This window comes from Amblyomma americanum, chromosome 2 (genome assembly GCF_052857255.1).
Source record: "Amblyomma americanum isolate KBUSLIRL-KWMA chromosome 2, ASM5285725v1, whole genome shotgun sequence".
Classification (NCBI taxonomy): Eukaryota; Metazoa; Arthropoda; class Arachnida; order Ixodida; family Ixodidae; genus Amblyomma; species Amblyomma americanum.
The window spans coordinates 224001052-224022857 of NC_135498.1; the positions used below are offsets into that span (position 1 = coordinate 224001052).

Consider the following 21806-nt stretch of genomic DNA (forward strand, 5'->3'; position numbering starts at 1 on the left):
TTCATGCCAACCTCTCTGCCTTTCCCGTCAATAATCCCCCTCTTTCTCACTCAGTTGCCAGTCGAAAAATCATGTCAATCGCTAGCGCTCAGAAGAGAAAGGCTCCGGGCTAGTTGGTAATGCACTGTACTTAGAAACAGCGCGAAGAAACGCGGACACCACGACGAAACGACACACACGAGCGCTCGTGTGTGTCGTTTCGTCGTGGTGTCCGCGTTTTTTCGCGCTGTTTCTAAGTACAATCGCTAGCGATTCGATACATCGAGCCCCTACTAATCTTTAATATTAGAGCTCCTTTGCCGATAGTAAACCGTCGGTCGTCATGCTTTCCATTGCCACGGTGTCATTTGCGTAGACGCGGAGCCAGAATGATAATAATAATTGGTTTTTTGGAGAAAAGAAGTGACGCAGTATCTGTCCCATAAATCTTTCGACACCTGAACCGCGCCTGAAGGGAAGGGATAAAGGAGGGAGTGAAAGAAGAAAGGAAGAAAGAGGTGCGGTAGTGGAGGGCTCCGGAATAATTTCAACCACATGAGGATCTTTAACGTGCACTGACATCGCACAGCAGACCGGCGATTTAGCGTTCTTCCTCCATAAAACGCATGCGCCGCGGTCGGGTTCGAACCCGGGAACTCCGCATCAGTAGCCGAGCGTCCTAACCACTGAGCCACCGCGGCGGGTATGTCCGAAGTATGTCCGGCGGGTATGTCCGGGTATGTCCAGAATGTCCGAAGAGTGTTTCGTCTGCCACCTCATGTTGCCCTTTAGTCTGCTAGATGCAAGGTTCGAACATAGCACCGTCCCCTTTGGGGGTGGCCGTACCCACCATATTCGGATTTTTCTTTATTTCTGCTTAACTGTGTTGTAATCTGTTCTTAAAATCCGCAATTTTCAATGAAAACTTATTCCTACACTTCTAACTTTATGTCAGTCGCGAAATTCCGCGCATATTGAGAAAACCGGCGCAGCGGGGAAGCAATCTCGCTAGCGCGCGCCGTAGAAAACAATTATAAAGAAACTCTAGAAAGCGTCTAACATTCTGTGTTGCTGCCCTTTTCACTTTCCTCGCCGGCGCGGCGCCGGAGGAAGCACCTCTGTGTGCGCCGTCGACCATTCCTGAAGGTTTGAGTAAATTCTACCCGCTGCCGACAGAAAGTGCTAGCCTTCAGCGTGCTGAGTGATGCTCTCTCTCCTTCGATCGCGCGCCGTACCGGCACATCGCAAGAAGGCACTGGAAGGTTCTGGAAGCCGATTTCCGCGCCTGGCCAATGGGACGCGCGCCCAGCGCGAGCATGAGGAGGAATTTATACAGTTGGAGCTGTGTATTAGCGCGCCTGCCTTGGAGCCAGGAACGAACAGACGTGGAGCGCGCCTATAAATGAAGGGCGTTGACCGCTCTCTGTCAGCTCCAGACGCTGTTCAAGCTTAAGCAATGCGCGCCCACTCGACTCCCGGGGTAACACCACTCGCCCAGCAATGGACCGTCGAGACTGCAGGACTGCTCTGTCGTTTTCCAAAGGTCATCGGACTCTCGCAGTGCCCGGGGAACAAATTGTGTTTTTTTTTGTCGCTCTCTTTTGTTTGTGCACTTTACATGTAAAGCTTTTGTTGTATTGCTGGCTCGTTCGAGTGTTACATTGCACGAGTTACACTGTATTGTAAACAACTTTTTATGCGCTCGTACGATTGATTGTGAAATCCTCTGTGTCGTCTCTTTCCTGTATCAACTTTGTTTTTTTTGTGAACCTTTTGTGATTGCGTCCAGTGAACGCTGGGCACCAAACGACCACCCGCCTTGTCACTTGGTAGCTGGTCTGCTGCTGAGTTTTCCACGCAGAGTCGAGGGCATCTCCTTTGTGACCGAGACCGCTATCTCCACACGCTCTAAGGGTGTCTGGGAGTGCGCACACAAGTGCGCGAAACGGGTTACATATTCTGGCGTGTGCAACAGGTCGTTTGATGCTTTGTAAGCTCAGAAAACGGAGAAAGAGTCGGAAGGAATTTACGAAGAGATCTTAAATGAGTGTTAGCAACGGAGCCATACACTGTGAGGTGCCGGAGTGAAGCGGAGTGAGGCTCGTCCGGCAGACGTATGTGCTGCATTTGAAGAGTTCAGACTCGGAATGAATCTTAATAATATAGCAGAGTGAGGCCTTCAGAAGCGTCTGGAAGGAGCTGACCTTGTTCAGTGGGTGGACCTAGAGTATGAAGAGTTGCAAGCAGAGGCTGAGAGAAAGATAGAATGGAAAGGGAGAGAGGAACAGGCTGAAAGAGGTTTTGAAAGAGAAAGCAATCTTTGTGAAGTTGCTGAAGTTCGGCGTTGAGGAACGTCAGGGAGCCAGTGCCGCTTAACCCCGCAGAGGTCGGGTGGTAAAGAGATTGATTCCCTAGCAACCACAAAAAATGTTGTAGCTAGCTCCACAGGTCAGAGTTTGGTTGTGGAACAGCCCGTTCCTGCAACTGAGTTTGTGGAGAGTGAAGACCAAAACGGAGCGTTGCTTCCCCAGGACCAATGAAAAGGAGCAGCGCAAAAGCATGCAACCACACACGAAGAAAAGACCAGACACGAAGAAAGGCTTGAGTCTTGTCCTTTCTTCGTGTGCGGTTGCATGCTTTTGCACTGCTCCTTTTCCTTCTTTAAAAATGCACCAACTAGCCCAAAATGAAGTTTTATTTCCTAAGGAACCTGAAAGTGTAGCTACTACCGAGGCAGTAGACACTGACTAGAAGGCAAACGTGACGCTTCAGTCAGAGGGCGCCTTAAAGAAGTCACCTGAACATGACGAAGCAAGTTGGAGCTCAAGAGAAAAATCACAGCGCTGCACGTTTGTATGTTGAAGTAGTGACCGTGAAAGGGAGCGACCAAATCTCAAAAATTGCGAAAGCTCCGGCGCAACTGTAGCTAAGGAGAGCACAATCAGTGAAAAACCGGAGACTGCTCTGAGTGAATCCTCGAGCAGCAAAGAGGCTTTTCCCGATGGGGAGGATGATGAAAATTTTGCCTCTGAGAAAGGCGAAGGTGCAGTACAAGGAATGAAGGACTAGTGAGCTGAAAGTGACGAGCTCAAGACAGGAACTCATGAAGAACTTTTTTAAAGCTAAAATAATGAGTCTCCAAAGGGCCAACGACCAGTGCTTCGAGAAGGGTACACGAGGAAAGGTCACAAAGAAGAAAAAGAAAACATATCGTAAGGAGGGGTAAGGTCAGTCTACGAAAAACGACAAGCAACTCCACTTCCAATGACTTCCGACTCCCAGTGGCAGACCTCGCCTGTTTCATTAAAGTCCGTCCTCCTCCTCCATCTCTGATGATGCAAGTCAAAAAGAACAAGGCCTGCCCCGGAGAAGAATATAGAAGAAAGTAAAAATAAAGGTACGTGAATCGTGCACGGTGAAACCAAGCAGCAGAAGCCCTGGAGGAAGTTCAGAACGAACATGGGACGAAAGAGAATTAATTTGAAGACAGCTGAGTGCGCTGCAAGCGAGCTGCACGAACATCGCAGGAAAGTTAAAAGGAAGCTGAGACGAATGAGTCCAGCGTTCAGCAAGGCCTTAGTCTGGATACGAAAGCTCCAAAATAAGAGCGCATGCCGAGAAGAAAGGAAGCATAAGAAGCGGAGCCAAAACCGCGTAAGGAGAAGCCGCACTAGAAGTGGAAATAGCAGAGGTCGCTACAGTAGGAAAGCCCAGAATCGCATGCGTAAGAGAAGCACAAGTGCGACTGAAAGGTTGAGGGAAACAGTCCTGTTTCGAGTCCATGTAGGCCGAATGTGGAAATATAGGCGCAAGCATGCCGGGAATTTGCATGCCCATCCTTGGAGTGTTTTCTTACTGTGTTGCCGAGTTGCGCCTGTATTTAAGTGTATTTTGACAATTGCCAAGTATCTTGTATGGAAGCATACTTGTAGGATGTATGTATCTTAACATTCTCTATTTTATGATTTGTCAATATTGTGGCTTAATATTCTTAAAGGGAGCAGCATTGTCACAAAATTCCGGGCACATTCGGAAAACCAGCGCAGCGCGCCGGTTGTTTGAATGTGCACGCCAGCGCGCACCGCAGCCAGCACGCCACCGGAGGGAACTCTAGAACAGTGCAGAATGAAAGTCCAGAGAGCGCCTCACCTTCTGTGTGTTGCTGCCTTCCACTTTGCTCGTCTGCGCGGCCCCATAGGCAGCATCTCCGCGCTCACCTTCGTTGATTAGAGAAAGTTTGAGTAAATTATACTCATTGTCGATGGAGAGTGCATAGCCTTGAGCGTGCTGAGTGATACCTCTCCCCTTCAATCTCACATCCCATGAAGACACTGGAAGGTTCTGGAAGCCGGTTTTCGCGCCTGACCAATGGGTGCGCGCGCCCCGCGCGAGCGTGAGAAGGAAATTGTACAGTTGGTGCTTTGTGTGCGTGCGCGCCTGCCTTGGCGCGAAGAACGAACCGATTCGGAGCACGCCTATATATGAAGGGCCTTGACCGTTGTCATACAGCCCGAGCCTTCGTTCAAGCTTAGAGAAGTGCGCCCACTCGACCTCCGGGACACCACCATTCGCCCAGCCACGAACCAGCGAGGCAGCGTGCGCAAACCTGAGGGACGGCTCTGTCGTGTTTTTGTCGTCGTCGGACTGTCGCAGTGACCGGTGAGCAAATTATGTTTTGTTTGTTTGTCTCTCCTGTGTTAGTGCACTCTAGGTCCAAATTCTTTTTTGTTGCAATGTAGGCTCTCTCGAGTGATACTTTGCAAAATTCGCATTTTACTTTAAATAATGTTGTATGTCCTCGTACGAGTGAACGTGATATCCTCTATATCGTGCCTTTTCTTAATAAACTTTTGTTTTGTTTGTGAGCCTTTGGCTCCAACCCATTTTCTTGATTGCGACCGGCGAAAGCTGGGCACCAAACGACCACCCCCCTTGTCACTTCGTAGCTGGTCTCTGGCTAAGCTTGTCATTCCGAGTCGAGATCATTCCCTCTGTGACCGAGACCGCTACGCCCACACGTTCTAAGGGTGTCTGGGAGTGCACGCACAAGTGCGCGAAAAGGGCGACAGTCACCTCTCTGCTTTGGACATTGTCATCTCTCATCTCTACGGCCTCAGGAAGCATGACTGTGCCTGCATCTACATCCGGATGGATACCATCACATTTGAGCAAGAGGTGTTCTATTCTTTCTACTGATTCACCGCACACAGCACATCTGTCCTCCTCTTCATTAAATTTCTTATTGTGGCTGCGCGTTCTAAGACACCCTGACCTAGCTTCAAAGAGTAGGGCACTGCCTCTTGATTTATGATAGAAAAATTCCTTCCCAATCTGCCTTTTGCGGTATCGATATAGTTCTACACTAGGTTTCTTTTCGATTGAATCTGTCCAATTTTCACCTTGCACGTTTTTATCCTATCGTTTAATGCTCTTTTCTTCTCCGTCATCGTGTTCGGCATGCTTACTGGTTAGCTTCCTAGTTCATTCCCGCCATTGTGAGTCAACGCACTTTCTGTATAAATATTTGAATAACTTAGCTCACTCCCTGTTATCGCCGAATTTGCTCAGGCGCTCTTCATATAGTATTTTACTCTGAGCTTCCCGTGCTTCAAAAGATGCCCAGCCCATATCCCCCTGTACTGCATCGTTTGTGGTTTTCCCGCGGGCACCTGGTGCTAATCTTGCAACAGCTCTCTGATTTACTTCTAATCGCTACTGAACTTTTGCCCTTATGCACAGAACCGCATTCCAAAAAGTAAGTCCCAGAACCACGTGGATGGAATTGCGCGTCCATTCTCTATGCCTGAGTTGCTGGCTGCGATAGATGATGCGAAACGGAAAACAGCGCCCGGCCCGGACAATATTCAGTACGAGGTGTACAAGAACCTGAGTAGCGCTGCACTCCCTCAACTACTTGACACCACAAACAAAGTATGGTTGGATGGCGTAGTGCCCGAGAGCTGGAAATCCGCTGACGTGATTCCTATCCCGAAACCAGAAAAGCCTCCGACGCACCTCGCCAACTTGCGACCTATCTCCTTAACTCCTACGCTTTGCAAGCTGGCGCAGATAATGCTAGCCACACGACTGTCATGGTGGCTAGAGCATCACGGTTTTTATCACCCAGCACAAATCGGCTTTCGTCCATATATTGGTAGAGAGGACGGGTTGGCTGTCTTAGTATCTGCAGTTGTGCCATCTACCCGCAGCCGCAATGTGCGTACTGTTTTAGCAATGGACGTTGAAAAGGCATATGATAACATCAGTCATGCAGCCATTCTGAACTCCATTGACATGCTTAATCTCCCTCTGAGAGTGCGTAGTTTTGTCCAAACATTTTTGGAAGGCAGAAAATTTGCAATAAGCCTCAGCGGCGAAGCAGTCGGATCATTTGTTCCTCTCTGCGGCGTGCCCCAGGGATCTGTATTGTCGCCGACATTATTTAATATTGCTTTCATCCCGCTGGCTTGCCGCTTACATGACATCCGTGACATAAAATTTCTTCAGTACGCTGACGACATCACGGTCTGGAGTACTCACCAAGATCTCCGTACTCAGGAGGCTGCCCTTCAATCTGCCTTGGATGTTACCTGTAATCACGCATCATCCATCGGACTTCAGCTATCCGTGCATAAAACAACATACACGTCAGTCGCCAACCGTTGGGGACGCCGTAAACTTGCTGCAAGTCCAATCCGTCTTTGTCAGGAATCCCACTGCAGGAAAGTCCGAGTGTAAAAATTCTTGGCTTAATGATTCACCAATCAGGATCAGCGACTGCATGGCTTTCTCAGGCAAAAAGGCAAGCTATTCAGACTTTGGGTTTGATTAGAAGAATTGCCCTTAAAACTGGTGGTGCAGGCTCGTTCGTTGCACGGCAATTGATGAGGCCAGTTCTGCAGCCACGTATTGTTTATCAAGCCCAGTTTCAACATCTTACAAGAGCCCAATGGGATCGCCTTCAAGCCATGAACCAAGAGGCTATGATGACCAGTACGTGCCTTCCACGCATCACACCGGTCATAGCTTTACAAAAGAATGCGCAGCTCAATACCGTTGATGAGCTGGTGCAGCAGCGCCGTGAAGCGCGCAGCCTTAAGGCCAGTCTATCGCACTCCACGCATGCACTGAGGACTTATGCAACGTCACACTCCATTCTTCAGCCGCCAACGCCAGTTCTTCCCCCATGGAAGTTTGTACAGCTCAGCGACAACAAGCCAACAGATAATCGCCAGCCAACATCTGCTCATTCGGCATCATTGCTTCGCCAGAAATTTGAGGAACAAGATGCTTGCCTGCCTGAAGGATCCATTGTTGTCTACGTAGAGGCAAGCATACAAGACTGCAAAGCAACAACCGCTATCTACTGCCCGTGCAGACCTGCCCTGAATCAAACCTCTTGGTTTCAGCTTACGGAACCCCCTTCATCCTTTTGTGCTGAGCTCGTTGCAGTTCAAGAAGCACTCTGCTCTGTGGCCGACTTAACTATGCTCCCTGCGGCCCGCGTTGTCATCCGCACTGACGCCCTTCAAGTTGTCCGGTTGCTACGACGTGTTAGCCGCTGTCCCACGATATGTCAGGACATCCACCGGCTCGCCGCACGCATTCCGCAGCCAGTACGTATTGAGTGGGCCCCACGGGATCTGCTGACCTATCAAAGGCAGGCAGATTTAGCGACCCGCCTTGCGAATCCAAATTCATCACCTCCTCGGCTCCTTCATCTGGACAATTTTACCCTCCTTTCATCAAGAAAGGAACTCCTCCGGCGCCGCACACGTGCTCTCATCGCTCCATGTGCGGTAACCCTCCCCCGCGGTCTTACCCGTGCAGAGGAGGTTGCGCTTAGGAGGATCCGGGTCGGGATTGCCCTCACACCAGCCATCACTCGGAAGTGGCCTCAGTACCGGGAATTGTTTCCTCGGCCAGGGTGTCGGGTATGTAAACACGAGGACATTGAGGCCGACATCCATCACTTACTGTGGGACTGCCCAGCTCTCAAGCCTACAAGGATCCGGCATCTGATGTTAGCAGGTCTTTCACCAAGCAACCCTTCTTCCTACATTGCCTGGACGCAGGGACCGTACTATCGTTCTCTACTGAACTTCATCAAATCTGCTAACCTTTTTCCATTCATTTACTCTCTACTACTTCATTCATCACACCACCTCCCATCATTGATGCCCTGGGCAAATAACTTTCGCTTTAAAAAAAAAGTCCCAGAACCATTATTCCTTTCCAAATACCGCTCAGTGCTTCATATTTGTTGTACCCCCAAATGCTCTATGATTCATTTTTACGGCATCTCTTCGCCCTTTTGCCCTAACAGAGTGTTCGTGCTTTCCTGTGTATATGTCCCGTTGTTTACTCGTAGCCTGATATATTTGTATTTCGCCATTCTAGGTATTTCATGGGCATGTATTGCAAGCGCCTGATCAGTTGTATCGCTAAAATCATCACGACTCACTTAGTTGCGCTAAAATTGAAACCTAGAGCACCTCTTTCGTCTCCAAAACAATGAACCAGAGGTTGCAATTCTTTTTGGCTGTCTGTTAGCAGTACAATAACGTGCGCATGCATTAAAACCAGGAGCCGTCGCTCAATGAGCTTTCCGCCTAATATGCAGGACATGTAACAGTCAAGATTACTTCCTTGGAGCCTTCTATCATTATTTATCATATGAAGCCGTGAAGAGCAGCGGTGCTAGAGGACAGCCTAGCCTTATTCCTCTGCAGACCTCGAGAGTTGTACTTTTTATCCATTCCTATGTAATCTCTATTTTATTATCTCGGTATTGCTGAAGCGCCCCTTACTAACGCCTTCGTTCTTCATTTATTATTGGTAGTTTTGCTTTTTTTATTGAATTTATTATCTTTATTGTATTTATTGCGGAGAGCACTTAAGACTGTTTATATGACTTCATGGTGAGAGTATTCATTTTGTTATTTATAATTGTTCGTTACTTTTAAACGGTTTAACTACTCATAAGCATACAGTCGTAAGGCAGCGCATGCACTCGATTAACCTGCATTCACCAAGAAGCAAAGCGGTTTTATGGGCTATTAGTTGTATGAGAGGAAGTGGTCCTCGCAAGTTGAGTTGCGTGATCTCGTCGTAATTTGAAGACCATTCGTTCAATTACCCGGTACTTGGGAATAAATTTTTTCTTTGCTGAAAACGTCAGTGGGAGCTTTGTGGACCTCTTATCCTGGACGCGGATAAGGAGGCCGGTTTTGGTACTAATTGGCCGTTTTATGCTTTCTCCTTAAAACAAAAACACCAGTAAGCAGTGTACAACGCAAGGTTAAGGATTGTTTGTCATCTCTGGTAGAGTTCGCATAACGTGCCTGTTGTCACTAAGATGTCAATGTGTCTCGACCACTCAGCTTACCCGTGCCATCATGCCTGGCGTAACTGCGTTCTTAGCAATCAGCGCAGTTCTGTGCTCTTGTTTCCGTTCCCTTGGTAATCTTCCCATGACTGCTACTACTCTTCCATGTTAGCCACCTCCGCCTGACCAAGAAACGAGCCCTGAACCTCACTGTTATTTTCTACCAGATTTTATCAATTAGCTCAACTTTTGTATTTTCCTCAGAGCCAAATCAACTGCCGCTGTGAAAACAAACTCCCGCGTAATCATTTCGTGGAAGCTTCACAAGTGTGGCCATTATAAGATTGGTCTCTTGACATCATTGTCGACGCTGCGGTACACATCGAGGTTAGAAATTGCATATTCTGAAGGCAAGACTTTCCACACTGTTTCTATTTTGCGCTCTTGCTGTTATTTGGCAGGCAAAGCGCGTTTGTCGACGCTCTCATCATAGACATCATCACCATGAAGTGCCCGTGCAGAGGATTGTAACGATGAGGAGTTACCAACACACGCAGTGTCTCTTGTGATTTTTTTCTAGACAGAAACGAAGCGCATGTTCCCAGGAAAGACAGTCGCAATCATTTTATCCCTATCGCTGTAGTAAGATCACTTTCTAGCCCCCCGCGCTTATATTCTAACGTATTAACGACCGCGGTATCATTCGACAGCCAATAGAAATGCAGGGAGCCGGTAGGTTATGAGCGATGGCGTAGATGTAGAGCATCCTCCTCGCCTGCAAGAGGACCGGGGCTCGAATTCCGGTGCCACGCAACTCATCTACACCGGGTGGGAAAAAAGAGAACACTGTGCGTGTTGATGTAATTCTAAATCTGGGCCACGGCTGCAGCCTGATCTCGGTGACCAGAACTGACAACGTACTCCCACACCAGAGCAGGATTTGTCCACCCTGGTGTAGCAGATGGATACAACCTTCTATGAACAAACCAATTAACCTTCGGCCATCAGTCCCCAGGGAGTGTGGAGGAACTGATCAAGACTGAGGTCAGACCTGTGACGCAGCTGAGGATGCAAAGAATCTCCGGCTCCGGACAAGCTGCCATTGAATATTGAGCCTGGCAACGTTTAACGCTAGAACCGTATTCACGGAGGCTAGCCTAGCAGTTCTGCTCGAGGAACAAGCGAGTATCAAATGGGATGTCATACGGATTCGTGAGGTGTATACAGTACTAAGGGACGGGCACGTACTGTGCTATCGTCGATTAGCTTACAGACGACAACGAGGTGTGAGAGCCCTCATCGATCAGGATATAGCTGGCAACATAGAGTAGTTCTACAGTCCTAACGAGAGGGTGGCAGCTATCGCCATTAGGTGTAATAAGAGGTACAATCTGAAGGTTGTGCAGGCCTACGCGCCTACAGCAAGCCATGATGACCACATCGCTGAAAGCTTCGATGAAGACCAGAAGAATCGACCGCTGGGCGAGTTGTCCGCCTTGTCCGTGTTCCTTCTTTGTTCGTCCTTCTTACTCCTGCGCCTTGTATCTTAGATTCTATGAAGACGTGGGATCGGTAATGAACAACGTAAAATCACAGCACACTGTAACATGAATGACTTCATTGAGCAGGTAGGCAAGAAGCAGGCCGCAGACCAGGCAGTGGGCGACTCTGGCACAGGCTCCAGTAATATGCAGGCAGAGTTTTTAGTAGAGCTCGCAGAGAGGAATAATTTCCGGAGCATGAGTATCTTCTTCCGAAAACGGGATAAGAGGAAGTCGATGTGGAAGGACCCAAGTGGGGAGACTAAAAACGAAACAAACTTAATACTGTGCGCTCATCCCGCTATCGTGCAGGATGTAGAGGTACTCCGAAAGGTGCGTTGTAGCGACCACAGAATGGTAAGGTTTCGAATTAGCTGAGACTTGAAGAGAGAACGGAAGAAACCAGCGGAGCGGAAGCCCATTAATGAGTTAACGGTAAGAGGTAAAATAGAGGAATTCACTATCTAGCTTCGGAAGAGGTATTGGCCTTTAACATAGGAAGACGATTCTAATTTTCAAACACTGAACGATAACCTCTAAGCTTTGAAGAACCACGTTGCGCATTCAAAAAGAGACAAACACAGGAAAAAGCCAAGAAGGCAGAAAAAGTGCAACGTGGCTTTGGCTTCAAAGCTTCTTGGGTTTTTCCTTTGTTTGTCTCTTTTTGAATGCGTAACGTGGTTCTTCAAAGCAATGTACCAACTAGCCCAACAAGAAGTTCTTCAAAACAACCTCTAGGCTACCATTACTGACTGCGCAGTAAACGTAGGCGGTAGGTTGGTTCCACAGGATTCCGGCATGCAATCTCACGAGACGAAAGATCTGATTGTGAAATGTCAAAGTATGAAAGTGTCTAACCCTGCAGAAAGAATACAACAGGCACAGCTATTAAATTTAATAAAACAGCCCCATGTAGACGTCACAAGGAAGTTTCCTGTGAATCGCGCATGCTCTAAAGAAATGGTGGTAGCCTAAGAGCAGTGAAGCGGTATCTTGGCGTAGCTAAACATCACATGGCTTGCGTTAAGAGACAATAGGGTAGTTTTATTAGCATTATGGATAAAATAATTGAATATCCGAAGAGATCTACACATGTCTATACATTGACCAACGTATTCGGAACGTTAATGACAGAGGCAGTAGAGCACAGCAATCGGGCATCCCGCAAAGAGAAAAAAAGGTAAACATAGCTTTGGGATCAATTCTAATGAAACAAAAAGAAGCAAACAGAGCTTTAGAATCAATTAAAATAGAGAAAGCAGCCGGTCAGGATAAGCTAGCAGCAGATCTGCTGATCGAAGAAGATTGTGCTAAAAAACTGGTATGCTCGAGGTATGACCTCGAGCATTCCAGAAGCTTCGAAAAACTCCAATAATATCTTCATTTATAAGAAATTAGACGTCATGAACCTCAGAAAATAAAGAGCGATCAGCTTACTGTCCATTGCCTACAAGGTATTTACTAAGATATTCGCTAATAAGGTCAGGACCACCTTAGACTTCAAAGGAAGAATCGGGCAGGCTTTCGTTAAGGGTTCCCGACAATAAACCACATTCGCACAATAAATCATGCGATAAACAAATGCGCAGAATACAACGAACCCCTATGTGTCCCCTCTATTGATTTCGAGAAAGCATTTGACTCGGTGAAGACCTCAGCAGTCAGGCAGCTATTGCGGAATCAGGGTGTAGAAGAGTCATGTGAAAATATTGTAACATATTTATAGCGGTTGCACCACTACGATAGTCCTCAATAAAGTCAGCACTGGAATTCAAATAAGAGAAGGGTGTCAGGCAGGGAGACACGATCTCGCGATTCTGTTCACCGCCTGCTTACAGCAGTTTTTCTCAGGCCGGAATAGGGACCATTTGAGCATAAGAAATATTGTAGAACCCCTAAGGAGCCTGCGATTCGCTGATGGCTTTGCCTCGTTAAGTCAGTCCGGGAAATCAACTGCAAAAACATGATTAATTAGACAGGCAACGCTGAAGGGTGGGTCTAAAAAATTAGGAGACTCTTTGGCAACTAAAGTGTTGAGAGGCGAAAGCCGACCATTCTGTGACAATTATCACTATGCCGTGATGAATTTGTTGCGAATTGGTAACGCGTCCGTGTTTCTGAAGGGGAACGCTATCGTGTGCAGATTCGAACAAGAGGACAAGAGAATAAAGAGATCAAAGAAAACAAAACGAAGCCGTATTTATAATTTAAAGGAAAAGGACCTATAAGAAACGGAAAGAAAAACACGAATTACACACACTCAATACGCGTAAAACACTACAGAATAAAAGGAGAGAGTTCGCCAGGTACTGAGCCTCCCAGGTGAAGCGGGGATGCCTCGAAGACAGGGCAGACGCGGGTGGTTGTAATGCGACGCGTCGCTGGCGCTGCGTCGAAGGAAGCGACGGAAGGGAGCCAGGTGACATTACGAGCGGCGAGGAACACAGGAAGACGCTGGTGGTCTCCCGTCAAGAGCCCTGAGAACTTGGCAGCAGCCGGAGAATCGTAGCCAGATCCCGTCGACGGCGTCACGAAACGCCAGAGGCTTAAAGCAGGCTATCCAAGAGTGCGTTTCGGCAGCACGGACCCTCAGTCCATCGGATGCCGCCTCCACGCTTGCAAGGAACGCAACAGGCTTGCTTCGGCGATCCAAGGGAGGTCACGGCAGCACGGACCCAACGTCCGACGGCTGCCACCTCCACGCTTGAATGCCCGAACTCCGCTGCTCTGTCGTGTCTTTCTTGACGCCTCGGTTTTCTGACACGTCAGTTCTCGGCTCCTCGCGCTCGCCGCGCTCTTCGTCGCCGTCGACTAGCACACACCATTCGCACGGGCACACGCACAACGCTGGGCTTGCACGCGTAGAGCTCCGCTGTCTGACTCACTACTGTCGACGCACCGCGTTCGAAAATCCACAATGATTTGGTGTGCACCTCACAGGCTTCCGGTGGATGTGACGTCAAACCGTTCCCGTGGCTATATTGATACCCAGCTTATACATCTTTAGGGGATCTTAAGTATTAATTACGCTTGATTACACATATTTTCATATAATTTGACACAAATCCGGAGTTTTTTCGACCATTCTGTGGGAAATTTCACTATGCCGTGACGATTTCCGGTGGATGTGACGTCCCACCGTTCCTGTGGCTATATGAACGTCGGCGCTAATTCGACGCAATTTCGACATTTTTGACGATAATTAATTAACTAATAACTCTACAGTCATAAAGCGCGACTTCTAGGTTCCTTTTTTTCTCCTCTATCTGAAGCAACCATTGGCTTTCTGCTATCTTTTCTTAGCTCTTCAGTTAACACGTGTGACACCCTCTGTTAACGGTTGGACGACAGTATAAGCCATTAAAGGCTTCGTCTTAATATATATGCTGACAAACAAATTAATGTTCAACAGTGTCGCAAGGGAACCGCAGCTCACAATTGGTAGCGAGGTACTGGAGGTTGTAAGGGAATACGTCTACTTATGGCAGGTAGTAATAAGGGAGTAATTACTCATTAGCATCCACCCAAGAGCAGCCATACGACTACAAATGAAAGCTATACAGCTTTCTCGGAAACTTCGTTGTTAAAGGAAAATTCTTCCTGGTCCGGGGTTCGGACACGGGAGTACCGCTTCACCGGAGCAGTCGCTATACCAGCTCAGCTCACCGGGACGGCAAGCTTATGATAGAGCGAGAGCGAATTGATCAACAACTTGAAGTGGGAATAGTGTTGGTCGAGTGTTTAGTTACCCTAAATATTGTAATATTTTGTAATAAGAGAGTAATTACTCATTGGCGTCTACCCAAGCGCAGCCATACGCCTACAAAGCTGCTCCGGTGTAGCTGTGGTCCCGGGTTCAAACTCCGGACCAGGAGGAAGTTTTCTTTAACAAAGAAGTTTCCGAGAAGGCTATATAGCTTTCCATTGTAGCCGTATGGCTGCGCTTGGGTGGATGCCAATGAGTAATTCCTCCCTTATTGCAAATCTACTCCACCTCGGGGGATTACCCTAAACATTTGACTAGGGCAGGTGTTGAGTGGAGAATAGATGAATGAGAGCGGGGTGGAGCACATACGGCAGGTTCTCTCAGATCATGAATAGCAGTTTACCAATATCCCTCAAAAGAAAATATACAACAGCTGTATCTTACTGTTACTCACCTATGGGGCAGAACAGAGACGTTAACGAAAAGAATCCTGACAACGCAGCGAGCTATGCAATGAAAAATGATTGCGATATGTTTAAAAGTCCGGAATAGAGCAGAGTGGGTGAGAGAACAAGCGTGGTTTAAAAACTTCTAGTCAATATCGAGAGGAAGAAATGGGCTTGGGCAGGGCATGTAATGCGAAGGCAAGATAACCGCTGCTCTCTAAGAGTAACGGAGTGCATTGCACGAGAAGGCAAGCTTAGAAGGGGGCGGTAGAAGGTTAGGTGGGCGGTTGAGATTAAGAAGTTTGCGGGGATACGGTGGCCGTAGCTGGCAAAGGACCGGGTTAATTGGAGAGACAGGGGAGAGGCTTTTGCCCTGCAGTGAACTTAGTCGGGCTGATGGCGTTGATGAGAGAGCCGTGTAAGTCAAAGTATCCGGAATGGATTGTGAATTAAGGGACCTTCAGCCCGGAAAGGAAAAAAACAGCCCGGTTGTAGTGACAACGAGGAGAAAACTGCAGAGGTAGTAGTTGATATTAATGAAACTGAGCAATCTTTGGTATAAAATGCCTGATGAACTCAGTGGGCCGTCGCCTGTGCAGGACATGACACATTGCGGGTCATGCGCAATAGGTTCTGCTGCGAGAGCGATAACGAGAAAACGGACTTGCCTTTCTGGTTTCATGGAGTGCAAGTGCGATGGAAACGACCGAAACGACAATGATGCAGGCGGCATAGACGTAATACAGGTCAAGGATCCATACAATAATGCTGGCAATTTGGAACACGTAAAAGGGATGAAGAACCTGCAAGAGAATGTAAAAACTGTTTTGAGCATTTTGATGCGCGGTACTTTTGCAGAGAGAAAAAATGTGAGCGTACCTGGCGGAACAGAAGTGTTGTGTAGGGTTCAACTTCGAGCTCCAGGATATTTCTTCCGTAGAGTAGCGACCTAGGTTGTGTTTCAAACCATTTGAAAATAATCTTAGTGTTGAACGCTTTTGTGTCCAAAGGAGCATGACAAAAAATGGGCTCCATAAACATTCATTTTGCTACACAATGACGAAGAGCGAGCTCAAACCGCACATCAGTGCTGCTGCGGCAAGCAACAGCGCGAAGAGGCATGACGAACACTTGTGTCGCCTGTCTTCCTCTTCACGCTTTTGCTTCCGAGTCCGATGGACAGGCGCTCAATCGCTACAAAACACTCAGGCATGAAGGATAACCTGTGGCAGCGCTCTTTGAGCACAGGCAATGACCAGTACCATCATCAGAAAAAATTGGCGCCGAATCTGATATGCACCGATTTCTGTTGATATGCACCTACTAGAGCTCCAACATGTTCTACCCAATTATCATCATCATAAGCCTTAGTGCGCTCACTACAGGGCAAAGGCGTCTTCCAAGTATTTCCAATTAAAGCTGTCCCTTGCCAGTTGCGGCCGCCCTAGGCCCACAAACTTCTTAATCTCATCCGCCCACTTAACTTTCTGCCGCACCTGTTACGCTTACTTTCTTTTGGAATCCACTCCGTTATCCTTAAGGACCAGCAGTTATCTCGCCATCCGCATTGCATGCTTTGTCCAAGCCGATTTCTTCCTCTTGATTTCAACTGCGATGTAGTTAACCCGCGTTTGTTCCCCCACCCACTTGGCCCGATTTCAGTCTCTTAAAGTTAGACCTATCATTTTTGATAGGTTTAAGACATCCCGAGTCAGGTACCACGAGATAGGCATCTTCAGCGGTGCGTATGAAGATGAGGAGCAAACAGCTGAAAACTTGGTACTTTTCTGTTGTGGCTCACCCTACAGGTTGAAGGATCGTGACCGATTTGTTCAAAAAAGTGGGGTTTAAGGACAATGGTGGAAAAATAGATTTTAAGCGGGTAGAAACAACCAAGCGACAGATGCCTGACTGGTGGCTAAAATTAACACAAGAATGACATAGCACGAGTCATGGCTGGGTGGCGTGAGCCATCGCTCGTTTTCAAGCGGTATGCTTGATCCATCCATAAATCTTAGCCGTCTGTTCGTCCGTCCGTCCGTCCGTCCGTCCGTCCGTCCGTCCGTCCGTCCGTCCGTCCGTCCGTCCGTCCATCCATCCATCCATCCATCCATCCATCTGCCCGTCCGTCCGTCCGTCCGTCCGTCCGTCCATCCACCCGCCCACCCACCCATCCACCCACCCGCCCACCTACCTACTCACCCACTCATCCATCCATCCATCCATCCATCCATCCATCCATCCATCCATCCATCCATCCATCCATCCATCCATCCATCCATCCATCCATCCATCCACCCGTCTGCCCGTCCGTCCGTCCACCCACCCACCCACGCATCCATCCAGCCGTCCATCCACATCCATCCATCCGTCCATCCGTCCGTCCGTCCGCCCGCCCGCCCGCCCGCCCGCCCGTCCGTCCGTCCGTCCATCCATTAATCCATCCATCCATCCATCCATCCATCCATCCATCCATCCATCCATCCATCCATCCATCCATCCATCCATCCATCCATCCATCCATCCATCCATCCATCCATCCATCCATCCATCCATCCATCCATCCATCCATCCATCCATCCATCCATCCATCCATCCATCCATCCATCCATCCATCCATCCATCCATCCATCCATCCATCCATCCATCCATCCATCCATCCATCCATCCATCCATCCATCCATCCATCCATCCATCCATCCATCCATCCATCCATCCATCCATCCATCCATCCATCCATCCATCCAACCATCCATCCATCTGCCCGTCCATGCCCCCGCCCGCTTACCCGTCCGTCCGTCCGTTCATAATATGAGCGTATGACAGTGCGAACAGTTAAAATCATCACCAGTAAGTTGCGCATTATTTCGTCTAGATATTGAACCTGATTTCTGAGAGCGAGATCATGACAGAGCATGGGACGTGCGAGCTCCAGCAGGCTGCAGGAAGCTGATAGTCTTCACTCTGGAAACAAGTCAGCGCTATTGCTTGCAATCAAAACGATGTGTAGAGCTCACACTATCCCCTAATTCTAACAATTCGAGAATGATGCTTGCTATCATCTTACTCCTCGCCAACGTACCCTGACACTGCCTTAATTATCAGTGCCACGTGCAACGAGCCACGACAGCACCTTGTTGTAAGACCATGGAACCCAACAGGGTTCTTCAGTGTTTGCGGCGTTGGAATTTTGTGCGCGAGCTCGCGAGGCGGATCGATGCAGATAGGTTGGCATGTCGTGGAAGGTTAAACGCGAAAAGCCTGGGTGCTCTGATTTTACGACGCACAAAAAAAATAGGTGGCCGATGTTCATTAGGAGATATGCCGATTAGATCTGCACTACATTTTATTTATTTATTCATAAAAAATACCCCTAAGGGCCCTCAGTTCGAGGAGGTTATATAGGGGAGGAGGGTACAGGCATGCAATCAAAAGTAAACAAGTAATCCACAATTTCAAGAAACTACAAACAAAGCAGATAAAAGTATATGAGTCTTCGCAAGAAGAATACAAAACACAAAATTAAACATTTAAGCGGAAAAGGGAAAAACAAACATGAACAGAGCAGCAGACAGTAACGTTTACACAATGTATACAATGTCTCACAAACAGCGGCATGAAAATTAAACTAGAATATCAATCACAGAAACAAAAGACAGAAACCTCATACATTAGTAAGTTAACAATGCACCCAAAAACTTAAGCAGAGATAGTGGCAGCCATTAGATTATAAAACTTATCCGTATCAGTGACGGTAGCAACATGTGAACGCCGAGCGTCCCAGTCAGTTATAGTACGTGGTATGAATGAATGGCCATAGTTAGAATTGCGGACATGTCAAGCGCTTGGCTTTAAACGAATGGTAGCGGCGGTCAAAAATGAAATTAGGCAAAGAAAAAGTCATTATGAACCGTTGAGTGATGATACAGTTTACGAAAAAGTGATAAACGTGCAACTTTATGACGGAGACATAGATCCTCAAGATAAGCGCGTTTCTTCAATGATATGATGCTAGTATGACGCGGAATATCAGAAGATAAAACGAACTGCGCAATGCTGCAAAGATTCGATTTTATTTATTAAGCATGCTTGATGAGGATGGCAAATAGCCGAAGCATATTGAATTTTAGGTAGAATAAGAGTGGTTTAAGCAAGTAATCGGAAGTGGGAGGGAGCATGCATTAAGTTATGCTTTAAGATACCTAACGACCGTTTAGCGCATACAAGATGAGATTAATATGGTGGTTCCCTGTTAGGTCTCGAAGAACGTGAAGACTGAGGTACTTATACCCGGTTATCAACTCAACTGGACTGTTATTTAAATAATATTCTCTGTATCAATTTGTACCACAGACTACCGCACAGGCGTCCGCGAGACGGAAAAGGGGCGAATAGGCCAAACAGATGATGAAAGAACTGTGCCGAGAATCGGCGTTTGAGAAATCTCTGTCAGAGATGACGGTGCTGCATGCGAACACCCGTGTCACACAGGCAGTCTGAATATCGTATAAGCCATCTTGCTTTCAATGCCTTGATAGCCCAGAACCCCTCCAGCGTATCCGCCATTACCTCCACATGCCAGTGCCTGGACGAGCTGCAGTCATGTCGCCTTCAGCCAGACCCCAGTGATGGCAGCGTCCTTGTCGATGGGAACCTGCGTTCCGTCATCCGTGCCTTGATACGCGAGGAACTCTACGGGCGGACCACCACTCTCGCCCCTCCTACCTTTTATATCCCGCGTGCTACACCTGACTTGCGCAGCGTCATAAAAAATGAGCTGGCCGCTTTCAGCTGCGCCGTGGCCCCCAGCACCCCTCAAACACCTTCTCGCCCGCCCACCTATGCCGACATTGCCTCGAGGCCAGCCGCCCCGGTCCCTCCGTTTGTCCAACGCCTGTCTGTGGTCACGTGGCTGCCGTGGCTCCGTGTCCTCCAGCAACACCTTATGCTCCAGCCTGGCGTACTTCCCGACCTGTCTGCTACTACTGCGGGATCCGCGGTCATGTTTCGCGCGTCTGTAGCCGGCGACCGCAAGATAAACGACGCGGTTATGCGTCCTTCGAACGTGCACGTGTTCGCCAGCTTGACACTTCTACCACGCCGCTCTCCGAATTTTCCCGTCGCTCTCCTTCACCTCCATACTCCCAGGATGTAACTCGGCCCTCCCGTTCTACTCGCCGCCGCTCCCCTTCACCTTTTCGCCCCTGATCGCCTCTTCGTCCCGCCTCGTATCCCTTCGCTCCTGTCCCGGAAAACTAAACGAAGCAGTTTTTGGAGGGAAAGCTGCTTGCCGTGCGAATTGTAAATTTCCTCCAAACCGCCGGTCGAATATGTTAACAGTGTGTGTTGAAGGGGCGTGGACTCAAGCTCTCATCGACACGGGCGCCGTTTTCTCCGTCATTCAGCTTGCCCCGTGTTCTCGCCTGCGCAGTCATAACTCCATACACCGGTTCGTCTCTCCGTGCAGTCAACGGCAGGCTCATCCACCCCGCTGGCCAATGCACTGCGTGCGTTTTCATCGATAACCAGAGCTATCATATTGATAGGGTAGAACGTTGGGCCAGTTGGTGTAGCGACATATTTAAAAAAACTTTGCGCAGTATAACAAAGGACGGGAAGGAGAAACACGCACACGCACGTGTGTGCGTGTGCGTGTGCTCGTTTGTGTGTGTGTGCGTGTTTCTCCCTACCATCCTGTGTTATTCTACGCAAAGTTTTTTAACTATCATATTGAATTTGTTGTCCTCCCATCCGGCATTCATCTGATAATCCTGGGCTGGCACTCTTTGTCGTCGACTTCTGCCCTCATCTCTTGCAACGACAGCTTCATCCACATAGCAGATCCCGACTTCCCATCCTCGTCTGACCGTTCGCCATCCCGTTTGGTCGCTGCCACCGACTTCGCTCTGCCCCCAGGCCGTGTACAGCTCATCATTGCAACTTTAGACTACGCTTTCGACTATGATGCCTTAGTCATGCCTGCGCCACGCTGGACCTCCCATGGCATCGCTCTTGCCTCTTGCATCACACGTTTCGTTCATGGTTGCGCTGTCGCCACGGCGCTGAACACTACCAACCAGTCCACGTTACTACCGAAAGGCGCTACTGTTGGTTTCCTGTTTGAGGGTGAACCTGTCCTCCCTCTAGATACCGAACCGATTTTATTTTCTGTTCTTGTAAACCAGCGCAACGGCTCGAAGCCAAACTGAAAGGGACAAAACACAGCGCTGAACTAACAACAGAATAGTTTTATTCAGGGCACCATGCAGTGGTTAAATACACGCTGGTATCGCAGAATAACGGAAAAACAGAGAAAAACAAGAAAAAAATAAGAAAGGTATCGTTTCACAGCCTAATCATTGTGATTGTGCGAAAGCTTTGCCGAAGCACGTAATCTATGACATTAGTTATCAGTGTTCTTTTTCCGAGATAGCAACAGAAGGGGTGCTTATGCACTGCGTACCTATCCTCTTGATTTCTGATGCCTCAATTATCTCCCTGGTCAGCTGGTCTTTGCTTTTTGCCACAATTTTACTGCTCTTGAACATTGGGTGGCATGAGCAATCACGACAGTGAATCCCGATATGGCGGACGGCATTGCTCATGCCGGCATTGCTAATGCCGACGTGACAGAACATTGTCACGTTCCACAGTACTTATAACTATTACAGCATATTGGGTTTTCGCGTAACTTGTCATTTATGCGAGACCGTACCCCTAATCTACCGAAATATGCAATGCAGAAGAGTACTTGCTATATGGAATACTTTCTGAAAGGAGTCCATTTCCCTGCTTCGGCTAATGCA

At 48.2% G+C, this 21806-nt stretch overlaps 1 protein-coding gene across 14 annotated transcripts in view; it reads right to left on the reverse strand.

Annotated features, from left to right (window-relative positions):
* The window catches only part of LOC144122196 (polyamine-transporting ATPase 13A3-like), a 738347-nt gene that overhangs the window by 568513 nt on the left and 148028 nt on the right, over positions 1 to 21806 (reverse strand). For all 14 annotated transcript variants that reach the window (XR_013312846.1, XR_013312843.1, XR_013312839.1 and 11 more), the window contains exons 7-8: positions 15880 to 15949; positions 15669 to 15803 (exon numbers count right to left, since the gene is read on the reverse strand). Coding sequence is in view for 6 of the 14 variants with exons in the window: in XM_077655777.1 (XP_077511903.1) it covers positions 15669 to 15803; positions 15880 to 15949 (205 nt within the window). In the remaining 8 variants the exon portion in view is untranslated. The remainder of the gene's footprint in view (positions 1 to 15668; positions 15804 to 15879; positions 15950 to 21806) is intronic.